This window comes from Anarrhichthys ocellatus, unplaced genomic scaffold (genome assembly GCF_004355925.1).
Source record: "Anarrhichthys ocellatus isolate YVR2014 unplaced genomic scaffold, GSC_Weel_1.0 scaffold4, whole genome shotgun sequence".
NCBI lineage: Eukaryota > Metazoa > Chordata > Actinopteri > Perciformes > Anarhichadidae > Anarrhichthys > Anarrhichthys ocellatus.
The window spans coordinates 3,052,789-3,066,837 of NW_022280034.1; the positions used below are offsets into that span (position 1 = coordinate 3,052,789).

General features: G+C 40.9%; 2 protein-coding genes across 2 annotated transcripts; both read right to left on the reverse strand.

Moving 5' to 3' along the window:
• Positions 1-340: 340 nt before the first annotated feature.
• On the reverse strand, positions 341-4,092 carry tectb (tectorin beta). The gene is made up of 10 exons (XM_031842745.1): positions 4,026-4,092; positions 2,972-3,162; positions 2,462-2,613; positions 2,280-2,382; positions 1,981-2,084; positions 1,781-1,864; positions 1,513-1,675; positions 1,020-1,098; positions 720-752; positions 341-414 (listed from the first exon to the last, which is right to left on the reverse strand). Exons 1-10 carry the CDS (start codon positions 4,090-4,092, stop codon positions 341-343), a joined length of 1,050 nt encoding a protein of 349 aa, XP_031698605.1.
• Positions 4,093-7,798: 3,706 nt separating this feature from the next.
• On the reverse strand, positions 7,799-8,697 carry LOC116381171 (dickkopf-related protein 3-like). Its single transcript, XM_031843065.1, has 3 exons — positions 8,545-8,697; positions 8,121-8,295; positions 7,799-8,004 (listed from the first exon to the last, which is right to left on the reverse strand). Exons 1-3 carry the CDS (start codon positions 8,695-8,697, stop codon positions 7,799-7,801), a joined length of 534 nt encoding a protein of 177 aa, XP_031698925.1.
• Between the last annotated feature and the right edge of the window lie 5,352 nt (positions 8,698-14,049).

Here is a 14,049-nt window from a genome sequence, read left to right on the forward strand (position 1 = left end):
ACGATTGATCAATTGGCTCTATTGTTACACATTCACAATTAGTTCTGGGTAGTATCATTGGAAGATAATGAATATTAAAGTGTGTGTTTGTTGTGTTGCTTTCATGTTGAGACTGAGTTTTATTTCTGGATTAAATAAAAACTGTTTATTTCCGTTTGTGCATAACTAAAAACAGGGGCAAGGGTCATTTCTTTAAAAATGTCAACTCCTCTTTATTGGAGAAAGCAGTAACGTGACATTTGAAAAGATTATCCAAAGCGTCAATAAATGTCCTAATTACATATAATATCTTCGAGAAAAGTATAAAATCTTTTGAGTGTGGGGTGACATGAAGTTTTCACTACATTCTTGATCCATTTACTAAATCACAGCATGTGTTTATGAGCACGACCAGCAGCATGAATAGTGACGTGCCTGTGGTGGAAAAAGGAAAAGGAAACACAGATCAGATCAAAGAAAAGAAAAGCAACACGATTATCTGTAGCTTTCACTTTTGTCAGTCCAAATTTAGAAATGTTATGATTTTAGACCAACAAATAAATAGATCAAGTGTTTTCCCACCAGAATTTGACTCCTGGAAGTGAAGTAAAGGCTTAAAACAGCATTCATTTCATTCAAATATACAGTGATTGACTGAATAAATGAAATATCTGTATTTCCTAAATCCTGCCACGGCTCTGAACATTAAACACTTCAATCACAGATATCATTTTGTTTACCTGTCATGTGTCCATTATTGGAGGAATCAATACCTGTCCAGAGATAAAGACATCACAATACAAAATAAAAGCTCATACAGTAAAGACAAATAACAACAAACTAAAACAAAATGTTTGAATTCAACAGCCAGCTATTGGAGGCTTTTAATTTGAAAGAGGGGGAATAACAAAGCTTCCTTCAAAACGTCTCATGTATCGTCTGATGTATGTGCAGCGTTTTATAATTTATTAAAGCATGTCTAGAGAGGATGTTTAATATTGTGAGACGTTCATAACCCGTCAGCATTTATAAAACTGTACCTTTAATGTGAAACTCAGCAGTGAGGATCCCCCCACTTGGTTCTACCTGTGATGACAGACTTCTGAAGGAGCAGGGGGCCTTAAGGAAAGAGACACGGAGGAAACATGAGTCTCTTTTTGGGACCACCGGTTTAACCTTTGACGATTAACTTGATTTTCAAAGGTTATATGTTTTTTATGGAACACATTAAGCAAGTTGCAGTTGATATTGTCATGGATTGTGTCTCAGTTGTACGTTGCTGTGGACAAAAGTGCTGGAGTAGAAAGTACAATATTGTCCTCTGAAATGAGTGAAAGTATTAAGTAAATACTCAAGTAAAGTACCTTAAACTTGTACTTAAGTACAGTGCTTGTCTAAATGTACTTCTCTCTGGACACTGCTCATAACAACACATACTGTACGTTGTATTTCTAAAGGGCAGAAGTTCGGATTGTAATTGGAATAGATAAATAAAGTTTCACAGTGCTTTAACGTTTGAAGTGTTGTACTCACTGGCTGACAGTTGAGTCTCTCTCCGTCACAGACCTGGACCTCACAGTGAAGCCAGACAGTTGAAACCTTCTCCAGCCGCTGGAAGCGGAAAGAGTTGAACTTGAAGGTGGAGCGGCTGTCTTTGGCGTTCTCAAAAATAGTCACAGTCTTGTCGGAGGAGCAGCTGTTGGAAGAAAAAGACTGTTTTACCTCCGGTAACGTTATCCATTCAAAGCATAGTGAAGTATTAGTAAGTACAAAACGAAGCCTCTGTTGTTTTACTTTGTACCTGTTAATGATGAGACTCCACCTCTTCTTGTCTGTTGAGTAAGGAGTAGGAGTGGCCCAGCAGTTGTTTATTACAACTTTGAATCTGAGAGGTGATAACAAAAAGGCGGGTTAGAAATCGAGCGGCATCTACTCTGTATGGGAATGTACTTCACATACGAACATAATCTTTAAGCGTTTAAGGAAAATGTGGTGATAAACCTGTTACTTAGGCCTTTTGCCTCGATGCCGATGAAAACTTCAGAGCCGATCTCAGAAGTGTCGATCACATACGGGGAGTCCTTGGCGTTCAGGAACTTTGAATTCTACAAAATACATTTATACTTTCACATTTCTTCATCTGACTGTGACAAGCTTTTAACTGTAACGAGACGGACTAAAAATAACTTCTACCATTGTTGTACCACTGCACAGGATTCATTAAACAACACAACTAAACCAACACTACATTAAACACGTTGCCTCCACTGGAGACACTGAATCTGTGAGCGGCTACTCACCGTGAACACATTCATAGACAACTGTGATCTAAAAGTGCCTAAACTCCCGTTGTTGACATAAACTGTAGCCACTCTGGAAGAAGCAGAGGGTTTAGTAAAAACGCTGCAAGTCATTGGGTCACAATGCACTTATCTTCCACGCGGTAGCTGCGGTCGACCTCGTGTCTCACGTCGATGCTTACCTTTGGCTGAACACGGCGTTGTTGAGCAGGTACGCTGCTCGGTACACGCAGCTGAAGGTGTAGTTGACCGGCTGGTTTCTGACTGTGAGCGACGTGTCGTTGGACACGATGGAGTTGGAGAAGATGTACTTGGGGTCTTTGCCGGCCACGTACTGTCAGAAGGAATATGAATAAAATGAGACGTTTGCTTTCCATAATTGTTTAATTGACTGGATCTGAGACAGAAACTTAAGTGCATTGAAATGGCTAAATGTCTTAAAGGGCCGGGACACCCAAATTAACTCTAGTAGCATTTATATCCACACAGTTCTGGGTTTGGAGATATCGACCTTGTGATCAATTTTCATTGGAACTACATTTACCAATGAAACAGTATCTATTACAGGTTTTTTTATTGTTTGTTTTAGTTTCTTGTAATTGTCATTTTTCTCCTTTTCCATATATTGAAAACAAATAAAACAAAACCTCCTCCTCTCCACAGCTACATACTGTGGTTATTGCGTCCCTCACCTCAGACTGGGTGCCGCAGTACGAGTGGTTTTTGGGTGTCAGGTCCGGGATGCTGAAGCGGTAGAAGCCTGGGCTGTGAATTCCAGAGTAACAGACTCCGCCCAGCGACAGCTGCTCGATCTCCCAGCCGTAAGGACACTCTGGGACATTGGCAATGATGGCGTTGGGGAAACATGACACCATAACGTAGTCTGAAATAAGGCACAATCAGAGAGACGAACTTCTTCACTCGAAACACTTCTACATTGACGCTTGTTTTGGATTATGGAGACATTTTGTACATGCACGCTTGAAGCTCCTGGATGCTGTTTATCTCTTCACACTAACATTTATTACTGGAGATAATTATAATACTCATCAATGAGAACTGTATGTTAAGGTTAGGTGGCTTTTTCTCTGTGTAAGGGTTGATAAACACAAGGTTTCATTGATTTATAAGGCTCTTAATGTTTTCTATTTACTCACTTACATTGCTGCAATGTTGTCTTTTAACATGGGCCCATAATGAACATCGAATGATTGGATTTAGTTGCAGGTGCCGGCTGTCTTTACTGAGCTTGGAAAACCAGAATTTTTCTCACTGTGCACTTGAAACATAGAAGAGCATGCAGAACAATCTAAAGCTTACCTTTATTTGCCTTGAATTATAATTCCTTTACTGATTATTAAGTTTCTTATTTGTGTTTCTTGGTGCCGTAATTGTTTATCATTTAATTACTCGGCTATATTGTAAATGGAGGTCAATGTATTTCTGAGTTAAAATAAAGGTTGAACTCTGCCTGAAACGCACTTTGTTTCTCCGTATTGTAATTGTACTCATTGTACTCTGTACATACACATTTACTGCATGTTATTCCGTTCAGTTTTCTGCCTTTTTTTCCGTTTAAAAGTTTTCTTGTACATTTTTTTTCTAATACTAATAGAGGGTCTACAGATAGAAGGTGCCGTACTCTAACGTCCTCAAAGACACATTTGTGATTTGTGGATATTTTGTGAGGGTCACATGACACAAGCACATAGGTACCAACTGATCCGTGTACCACAGTGGTGTTACCTGCTTTTTGGGGAGAGCATGTCCATGCAACAGGCAAAAACATTAATAAGGCACCGACAGAAGCCATGCTGTGATGCTGCAGAGAGATTAGAGAAGTTAGCAATGAGAGAATATTCAACATATAAAGATATTCATTTGTAATTGGAAAATAAAGACTCACCTGTAGAGCAAAAGAAGCACTTTTAAATAGTCTGATGTCAGAGGATCTTCATGGCTCTTCAACACGCTACCAGCACGAGTGACTCTGTAACTAACATATTGACAACTTGAGGAGGCATTTTATACCTTTACAGGTGAAGCTAACCATCTTCCCTCCCCCACCTTTTCTCCCCCGTCTCCACTTCTCCCCCATGGCAGGTTTAAGAGCTCTATTGTGTGTCTGCGCACAAAAAGCTCTCTGTGCTGCTTGGACATTCACTTTCAAATGACCAGCGTCTCACGGGTTTACCGCTCAGAAAGGTGCTCAAAGTCACCTTTTCTGGAGACTGGAAATTTGGGAATTTTATCCAGTTATTACCAAACAGTTATGACTTGTAGGAGTACAATTTATGTATTCCATATTTACCTAGCATCATCATGGTGGCAGAGGAAGACAACTTCACAACTGTAAGCTCAATATCGAGCTCACATTGTGTAACAAGACTAGCTAAAGACTCTTCCAATAGATTTGGAGCCTCTTTTCATCGTGTCATCCCTTGTTTCATTCCCACAGTGTCAAAATACTGAAGGAACTAATATGGACATAATGTGTAAGATATGGAGGCATCTAGTGGTGAGGTTGCAGATTGCAACTAACTGAAACTGCCGTGTGCCAAGCGTGTGGAGAACTACGGTGGCCGACGCAAAAACACCAAAAAAAACGAGAAAATAGAGCCGGTGTTTGGTTTGTCCTTTCTGGGCTACTGTAGAAACACGGCTGACACCGCGTGGAGGACCCGCTGCTAATGTAGATATAAAAGGGTCAGTCGAAGGTATCGAAAGTGCAACGATTCTTATTTTCAGGTGATTACACACTAAGGAGACTTATTAATATTTTATTCCATTTCTGGCAAATATCTGCCCTAAATGCTACACACTGTTCCTTTAAAGCAGAAGTTTGACATTTTGGGGAATACCGTTATTCAGTTTCTGGCGGAGAGTTAAATAGATACCACTCTCATCTCTGTACTTAAATGTGAAGCTACAGCTGGTTAGCTTAGCAAAAGACAGGGGGGAATAGCTAGTCTTATAAGAGCACTGCTTAACAGATTATATGTTATTTGTTTAAAACAAGACAAAAAAACGAAAGTGTAAAGATTTTGCCATTTTATGGGGTTTATTTCTTGACATCTTGTGTTTATTACTGAGCTTTAAAGGGCCTGGTAGGTGGATTGTGTTACTTTTTGACAGAGCCAGGCAAGCTCTTTACATGTGTCTTACATTTGATAATATCATAGACGTTTTTTGAGGACGGGACTTGAGGTAGACGGAGAACCAGACGGCACTGTTCCTTCTTTTTTACCTCTTGGCCGAAGAGGAAGAAACGAAACAGAATACCATTTAAGAAGCTAAATAGTGCAAACAGACATGCATGGGTACCTTGAAAAAGCGATGGCAGCTCAGATAAGAGCGGCTATTCACCAGTAACTAGTGTTCTGGAGATGATAAGCCTTTGTTTTGCAGCATTCAGTAATATAAGGTTTCTCACAGTCTCATGCGATTAGATATCGTCTTTGTCTCGCCAGCCTTTCGTATGTGTGTGAAACGTGTGTTGTCGTTGGCCTGTTTACATAATTTTTATTGATTGATATCATGCTGCCTAAAGCATTTTAAACTGACAGCTCCACATGTTTTATTATCTGTTCAGAATCAACTTTTTTAAAGAGAATAAAATGGTCAATGCTCAAAAGGAAAGGAAAAGCTAGATATGCCTCCAATGCAGCAATAAATCCAGAAATCTTAGTTTTTAACATGCACTTCCATTCAAACATCGCCTTTTCAAAGACTTAATGATGAGAGCTGTAAAACGATAGCAAAGAGGTGAGACACTAACGTCCTTCACGGAACAATTCAAGTCACCCAGCGATTGAAGGGGGCAAACTGCAGACGATTAGCATTTGAATGGAGCGACGGGGGAATTTGTGAGGAAGATACCGATCTGAGAACGGGTCAGGAGACAGCTAGCGTTACAATATCTGGTGATGCTAACAATCGGGAGCCGCAAGACTCCACAATGTTATGCAACCGCGTCCGGCGATCCAAGAAACGTGCTCAGTGTGTCCGCTTTAAGCTTTAAAATCTTCTGAGTGTATTTAAACCTGAAAGGTGTCTGTAAATGCTTCTTCATTCAAAACATGCGGCAGAGTATCCAAACTTCTTAAACCTCTCTTCTTAATTGTAATTAAGTTCCTTATTCTTGAAAATAACTTAATTATCTTGATATCATTACTTTTTTCTTAGAATCGTGACTTTATGAAAACAAAACAAAAATTCTCAAAATGATTGAACTTTATTTTCAAAATCAAACTTTTTCTTATCTACTGTGTGTGTAACTGAACAGACATTTTTGTGACATGATCCCCTTATATATGTTCACCACAAGAGAGCAGCAAAACATTTTCTTTTACTCTATATTTTGCTTATCTGTACTTATTATTGATGAGGAGCTTTAAAATGGAGTGATAGCAGTAAAATTCTTTTTTTAAATGACACAAATCGTTGGTTTTGGAAAATATTTATTTCTATTCTATAAATTGAAAGGGAGCACACATTTATAGATATAATCAAAGATCACTAAATGCATGAGGAAGACACTGTATGACGTTGTTGAGCTACATACAGTAGTGCTATTGTCAAAATGTACAAAACGAAATAATAAAGAAAAATCATCCATGCTGTGAGACTCTAATAATAATAACATGTAGCATTACAACATATTTGAAAATAAGTACAAATTATACAATCAACATATGTACAGAATAAATAGCTTGCATGTGGAGGCTGGCATCAAGATTTGGGCACCTGGCAGCTCCAACTTGTTCGTTCTGGCTGGTAAATAAAATCTCTCCTGAAAGACAAACAAACTGAGGTAAGAACATGTAGACACTGTTCATTATCCACTAACTAACACAATACATTAAACATTGTAAAGTAAAACGATGTTACTGAGATGCTACACAGGGTTTGAGGAGTTATTTAAAGTTTAGTTTGATGAAACAGGAGAATGACCTGGTCCTCTGATTACCCCTCATCATATCAGGTTAATTAGCATAAATGTGTGCACAAATAAATCAACACAGTTATATATATAGCGGTGTATGATGCATGTGCCAATGCCCGTCAAATAAAATGTTGGAATGTCACTGCCCATTAAAATTCACAAAAAAATGTTTCTCCAAGGATTTAACAGCATCTTGTTTTTTTTGGCTTTCTGAGCTGCTCCTGGAGCCGTTTCACCGACATGATTAATTGGTTTTCATGTGTTCCAGCTGTGAGTGTGAGCTCCTCTGTTTTCTTTGTGCAATGCACTGTGGGACAACAGTGCACATCAAGAGCAGACACACACAAAGATAAAGGGTTTTTAAGTGTGCGTATGAATACATATATAAGTATATTGTGGTTCATTTCTGCTTTATCTGATATACAGACAGGACAGGCAGGGTAAAGAGAGAGGGGACAACATGCAGCAAAGGGTCCTGGGCCGGACACGGACCACCTTGTGAGCCACTTGGACGCCACGCCTGGTGGTATTTTGAACATACATCATTTTTAGATGAAAACTTAATGAGCTTGACTTACTCTCTCCGGTGTGATGCACCGTTTTCTCGACACAGTAGCCCCTCATCACACGGACAAATCTGGTTTATGCTGAATGCCAGGCCACCATCAGGAACGTAGCAGCTCTCGCCGCGGATCAGACGCCTCTTGCACACCTGCTCACCGTGGTGCCGCGCGCAGCACATGGATGCCCCACAGTCCCTGTCCACCTTACATCTGGCACCTGGATGGAGAAAAACAACGGTTATTTAAGGGTCCAGTTGTATTGAAACTCCAAACTGACGAACGCACACGCTCTTTAATGTTTTAGACAAACAGGGTTTGAATGCGGCCTCTTACCCTCTTGTCCGTTGGGGATGCTGCGGTGGCACTTGCCAAACATGCAGCTGAGTCCGCGGACACACTGAGCGTCCCTCCGACAGTACTGGCCCTCCCCTCGCAGAGGAACACACAGACCGAAGTGTCGATCACAGGAGAAGCCCCGTCCACAGGCCCTGTCATGGTCGCATGCAGCCTGGGGAGAAAAAACAGGGGGAGATGTTAAAGGCTTTCATTAAAACTTGTAAAAAAATCAAGAACATGAATTATGTAAAGACTAAAGTCTTGTGCAAAAGCATTAACAGCATGTTTTTGCATATAAGTAGCAAGAAGTGGCACCGATTCTACTTTTTCTATTCCACGACACAAACACAGAACTGCCTTTTATCGGCATGATTGAATACAAGAGAAGCTGTATAACCACGCACAGTACCCAGTATCTTACCGTGGTTGCTTTGGATGCAGGGGCGCCTTCTCTAAGTGCCTTGGGTCCTTCTTTGGGAGGGCTGTGAGGCAGGTTGAGCATCCAGGCCCATATACGAGCTTCAGTCAAGTCGAAGCAGAGACAAAGGCAGAGCATCCAGAGATTGACGAACATTTCCACCAGCCAATTAATGAAAAAAAATACAAAAATAAGAACAAGAGAGACTGACAATGATTAACTGGAGACAGGGTGACTCAAAAGTGAAAGAATAGATGAGTCACTTGTTTTCGACTCCACACGAAATACAAATCCAAAGCCCCAGTAAATGTGTGGAGAATCAGGGGTTCATGCAGTGACAGTGGCTGCCTCCTCTTCCAGTGTGACTTTATAGGTCACCAAGTCTCACTCCCCCTCTGCCGGGCTGTTTGTCCAAGCAACAGGGTAGGAGGAGACAATTAGGGGTTAATGGATTAACTAAATTGCCTGCAGCCAGAAAATAGTGGCGAAATGACCAGTCATGGGAGAAAGGGAGAGAGGGGAGATGGGGGGGGCGATGGACGTGACGGGCTAACAGCAGCTTCACACAATGGAGCCAAGAAGAGCACCTCTGTGTGGTTATCTCTGCCAGACAAACAAACGAGGAGGACAAAGAAAGACAAATGCGCGACACGTTTCACTGCTCACTGAGTGACAGGTAAAGCCACTGTGGGCCCCCCCACCCCCCAAAACACTGGGCAAACACTCGTGGCCCCACCTCCACTGCCCCGTTGGCCCCTATCCTATCCCACTTCAGACCCCACGCTGAGAGCAATTTGCAGAAGTGCACCCTGCAGACGACCCCATGATCTCATTAAATGTAATTACCATCAGCCATTAAGTCTGGGGCGGGAGAGGGGGAGTGAGTGGAGGGGAGACAAGTCGCTTGAGGGAAACAAGCAGATTCATTTTTGCACTTTTTGTTTTCTTTTTACTTGTCAAAAAGAATTCATATCATCTATAAACCACTGTAGGATAAAAAATAATGTTCCTGGTGAGTTCTTGAAGTGAAAGGTTTGGAAGCATTCTGTACATCTTGAAGATAAAGGAGAACATAAAGAACATATACCGTTCCAGTGAAATGCTTCAGACATATCATCATGGAGTGAAAGTTGTTTCTCTACGTGCAACGTGTTCGTCTTCCACTCACTGAATGACCTTCTTCCTGTCTGAAATCCATCTGCTATACACATTTTTCTCACAACAAGTGGGTGTAGTTTATGACATCCTTCACAGCTGTGCTTATACCTGAAAAGAGTGAGGTACCCGAGAGAAGAATGAAAATAAATCAGGACTGCCTGGCCGGTTTGTGTTCGAAGGATTATGAGACACAAAGACGCAGCGTAGAGGTTTATAATACGATGAGACAATGAACATCGAGGCTAATGTTGGTCCGAACACCACATGTCCGTCTACCTAACAGCAATGTTTGTTTCCCCAAAACAATTAAAAAAAACAATAATACTTACACTGCCTTTTCTCTGCAGCTCTGTCCCAACAGCAGCTTCTTACTGCTATAATAATATGTTATGTGACAGAACACACTTCAGATGGAGTTTGGATAAAGCTCAGACTTTTACCAGACAAACAAATCTCCAATATGGCATGAAGCTGAAAACATCTGTAGAAAACATCAGGCTGTAGAAATCAATACCTACGCTTTCATTGACCGTGAGTGTTGACAAGAAGTCTGTTCAAAAACCCGATTACTGAACTTGAATGGAGAAGTACCAACATAAAGAGTAAGTGATATGAATAGTTTTTATATTTTGGTGACCGTAAAACCAATTGACAGCAATTGGCAATAAATTAGAGAGATCAGCGTCAGTAAAAGTCTACTCCTCTCCCCAACAACTGCCACTGACCTGCCGTTGAGCAAGGCAGAAATCACACATTACACCGTCTCTGTGAAAATGCATTTTTGTTGACTATAAGGGATTTTTGCTGTTTGGAGCGGCAACTTCTGGCTGAAAACTAAGCTGGTGTGCAGCATTTGAGTTACAAAGTAATCTACCAGGACTGTAGGTTTGCACAAAAACTGGATGATTATTCAGTACATCTCGTTCAGGTGGGACCACAAGCCTCCAGGCCACCAGTAGACCCAATACCTGGCTCAATGGTCTTCACCAAGTAACGGTGATCACACTGGAGGTGTTCATTCGCTTTGGGAACAGTCAGAGGTGACGAGTAGACTGTAGAATGTCGAAGGACTGCATTGTCTGTAATCATAACTTCTGTGTTTGACTTTTACTTAGCATTAGCATTCATTGTTTCATTAGCATTCAGTATTCTGGCTCAGACTTATAGTGGATGCCTGGATAATTGCAAGTCATTTACGCCACAGATTGGTTACGGAGATAGAGCAGAGTCTGCACTTATCTCAGCTCCAGGTAAGTCCTTATCAGAACAAGCTAACACAGACTAATGACGTAATTGGCGGTCAATCAGTAGGCACAATAGCGGCAACTGGGTCAATTAGCAATATGTAAATAGGTTTTGGATTGTGATTATGTGAACGACGGATTCTGGTTCATGTGTGTTGAGCTCTTAGTGGTGCTGTAAGGGATGTAGAAATATAAGAATTTAAAAATATTGGGGGGAAAATGCATTTATGTCAACTTCATCGTGTCCGAGTCACAGAGAGTTTCAATGTTTGCAGATTAATCGTCAGTCAGACTGAAAATACTTTTCCTGTGTTTTGCAACTTATGAGCTGAAAATGTAAAGCCATTCACTTATAAATAAATTCACCTCCCTAACTAAGGAGTAACAGGAGTTTTGGATCTTTTTTTCCCCTGAGATTCCCAGCACTGTGTCTTGCAGCACACGAATTACAACTCCCTCTCCTTATCACGCTCCTCCAAACACGTATTCTTGTTCTACATTGGTACTTACAGAAAGATATCCCTTCTGTTATTTACCCAAAGCCAAAAGCAGATAACTGTCTCCAAAAACTCCTTAACATGCCCCCCAAGTGTTAACGACTCTGCTAATGACGTTCATAATGAATGCCACAATCAACATTGCCGTGGCTCTTGCAATTAGAGGCTAACAAAAACACCGGGCAGGGTGACGTTTGTCCATTGTAATGGACCTCGACCCCCCCCACCGGGAGCTCTGAATGGTGGAGAAAACACGTTCAGTGCAGGACTGGCTGGACGATTGGCAATCAGTGAGAGTGTATTCAGAGTACGAGAGGTCAATGAGGTTAATGTTTTGTTTCTTCAAGATTCAAAATTTCAGAATTACTCGAGGTGTGCAACTGGGAAGAAAACTTACACGAATTGCAGCTTTATTCGAAAGGAGATTGAAAAGATGGGTGTCGTAGACTGCAGGCTGGTCTCAACCAGTATTAGAAACTATAACTACAAAACAATAATGCTTCGTAATTCGTAGATATCCCACAAAATAATTTCGCAGTTTATCCACGGTCGGATGGGTCCAACAAACACGGATTTTTCATCCAGGAGAACGCTGTTCGTTCCCCGTGTGAAAGAAGAAATCAATGATTTTGGCACATTTTTTCACAGCTTGGTTAATCAGCTATGTCTTGCTTCTGTTGTTTTCAAAAAACTCTTTATCAGAGGCCTGTTTAAACTACACACGAGTGACAAATTGAAATTGTCTTAAACTGGTTTTAGTTCCGGCCTCCCCAACAGGAAAAGGAGAAATCATGTCCAGACTATTTTTTTTATCACTGCAAAGAATTATTTTAGCGGGTCGTTGCACCACATTTGCTTCCCCATGAGATCACATGAGGTGGTGTATTGCTTCCCTCTGGTTTCCTCTGTAGCGTGTGATGAGACGCTTCAAATCTCGCTGTGTGAGCATGTTTAATATTAGAGTGAATGTGCATGATACAACACAATTTCGTAATCGGTTGTTTCTCGCTCCTTTGTCAGCATGCAGGAGGTGTGAATGTTGGATCGTCGGTTTCGGAAAGTTACAGAAATGGTCAAAAAACAGACACCTCTAATCTGACGTCAGCAAGGTGTGAGGCAGTTCTTAAAGCTGTTCGACCAGCCGCCAAGCAGTCCTGATGGAGTTTACCGGCAATGTGAATGTCCTAGTGCAAGCACACAGTGTTCAAACATGCACTTCCACTTCCTTAAATCTAAATTGAAGTCACATTTTAAACGAGGCGATAAATGCCTCTCGCTGTTACTGGGCAGACATTCCACACCGTCCACATTCAGGTCACAGGTTTAAGATCGCTCCTCGTGAAGTGAAGTGAGGGTGAAAATGCAGTAAATGTTCCACAAACAAAACATTTCAAACTTGTATCTTACAGAGAACTGCATTACTAGTCTTGGTTACTTTATTCACATTGACTCCCATACTCGTCTTAAAAGTGAGTTATCTTTACTGTTGGTGAGACGGATGTTAACTCAGGTAAAGTTATTGACGTGTTCAACGTCAGGTTCTTTGTAAGTTGGTCTTTGCTGCTTCATGAAAACAAGATGGTAAAACGGTTTTAGGAAGAAAACAGTGGGTAAAAGTAAAGGGATGTTTTACAACAAAGGTCTTGAATCTGATGTATTTTAAATTGGACGAGGACACTGTGTGCCCAGCCCAAACATTCACCGGGAACCCACTGTACACGTAATGGCTTGTCAGCTCCCAATAGTGCCAGTGGGCCTGCTTCGCTGATTCCTAACCGACCCCACATCTGTCCTTTATTAGACTTTAAACACGGTGACAGTAATCCTTTAAAGACGCATTTTGACATAGGAGAGAAGTGAATGGCAATAAAATGTGGTCATTGTTTTGGGTCCATAGGCAACATGAATACTCTTACCTCATCATTACATACAACTGCAAATAAACCCAACTTGTTGCCAGATGTTTGAGCCACATTTCTGGTAAGGTTTAAATAATGTTCCCGAAAAGCTGTTTTCAATTGGAACAAGACAGAAGATTAAGTCTCCCTCTCTAATGGGAAACAGCCCTCTGTCCTCTTTGTGCCAGGTTTAAAACAAATAGAATAAATAAGGGAAGGATGAGAAACTGGAGCAAGGGTCACTGGTGTCCAATAATCACAAATCAGGTCATTCCTAATTATTAGGATTTTGAATTCACTATAAACAAAGAAAACAACCTGTCAAGAACACACGATCTGAGTGGAGAACACACTTTCTTGTCTGTTCATCACGGTCCGTGTGGGACTGGGAAACACAGCGGTACTTTTATCTGTCCTGGAATTAGTATTCTCCCTATTTCTGATGCCAATTGACTTTATTTTTACACAACGAAGAATCACATCACAATTCTATAGATGAACCAGCGATGCAAACCTGGGTTATCAGCTATGTCTTGCTTCTGTTGTTGTTGTTGTCAAAAACTTCTTCATAAGGGACCTGTTCTAACGAGTGACAAATTAAAATAGTCTTAAACTGGTTTTAGTTCCGGCCTCCCAACGATAAAAGGAGAAATTGTGTCCAGACTCGTAGCCTTTTTTTTTTTTTAAATCACTGCAAAGAATTATCTCAGC

Excerpts from the sequence above, each read along its gene's own strand:
- tectb (XM_031842745.1), bottom strand. The coding sequence starts at position 4,092 with ATGGCTTCTGTCGGTGCCTTATTAATGTTTTTGCCTGTTGCATGGACA. Across the intron at positions 2,383-2,461 it reads AACGCCGTGTTCAGCCAAAG|CGTTTTTACTAAACCCTCTG; the intron begins GTAAGCATCGAC and ends AATGACTTGCAG. Across the intron at positions 1,676-1,780 it reads TGGAGTCTCATCATTAACAG|CTGCTCCTCCGACAAGACTG; the intron begins GTACAAAGTAAA and ends TTCTTCCAACAG.
- LOC116381171 (XM_031843065.1), bottom strand. The coding sequence starts at position 8,697 with ATGTTCGTCAATCTCTGGATGCTCTGCCTTTGTCTCTGCTTCGACTTG. Across the intron at positions 8,296-8,544 it reads CTGCATCCAAAGCAACCACG|GCTGCATGCGACCATGACAG; the intron begins GTAAGATACTGG and ends TTTTCTCCCCAG. Across the intron at positions 8,005-8,120 it reads CATCCCCAACGGACAAGAGG|GTGCCAGATGTAAGGTGGAC; the intron begins GTAAGAGGCCGC and ends TTCTCCATCCAG.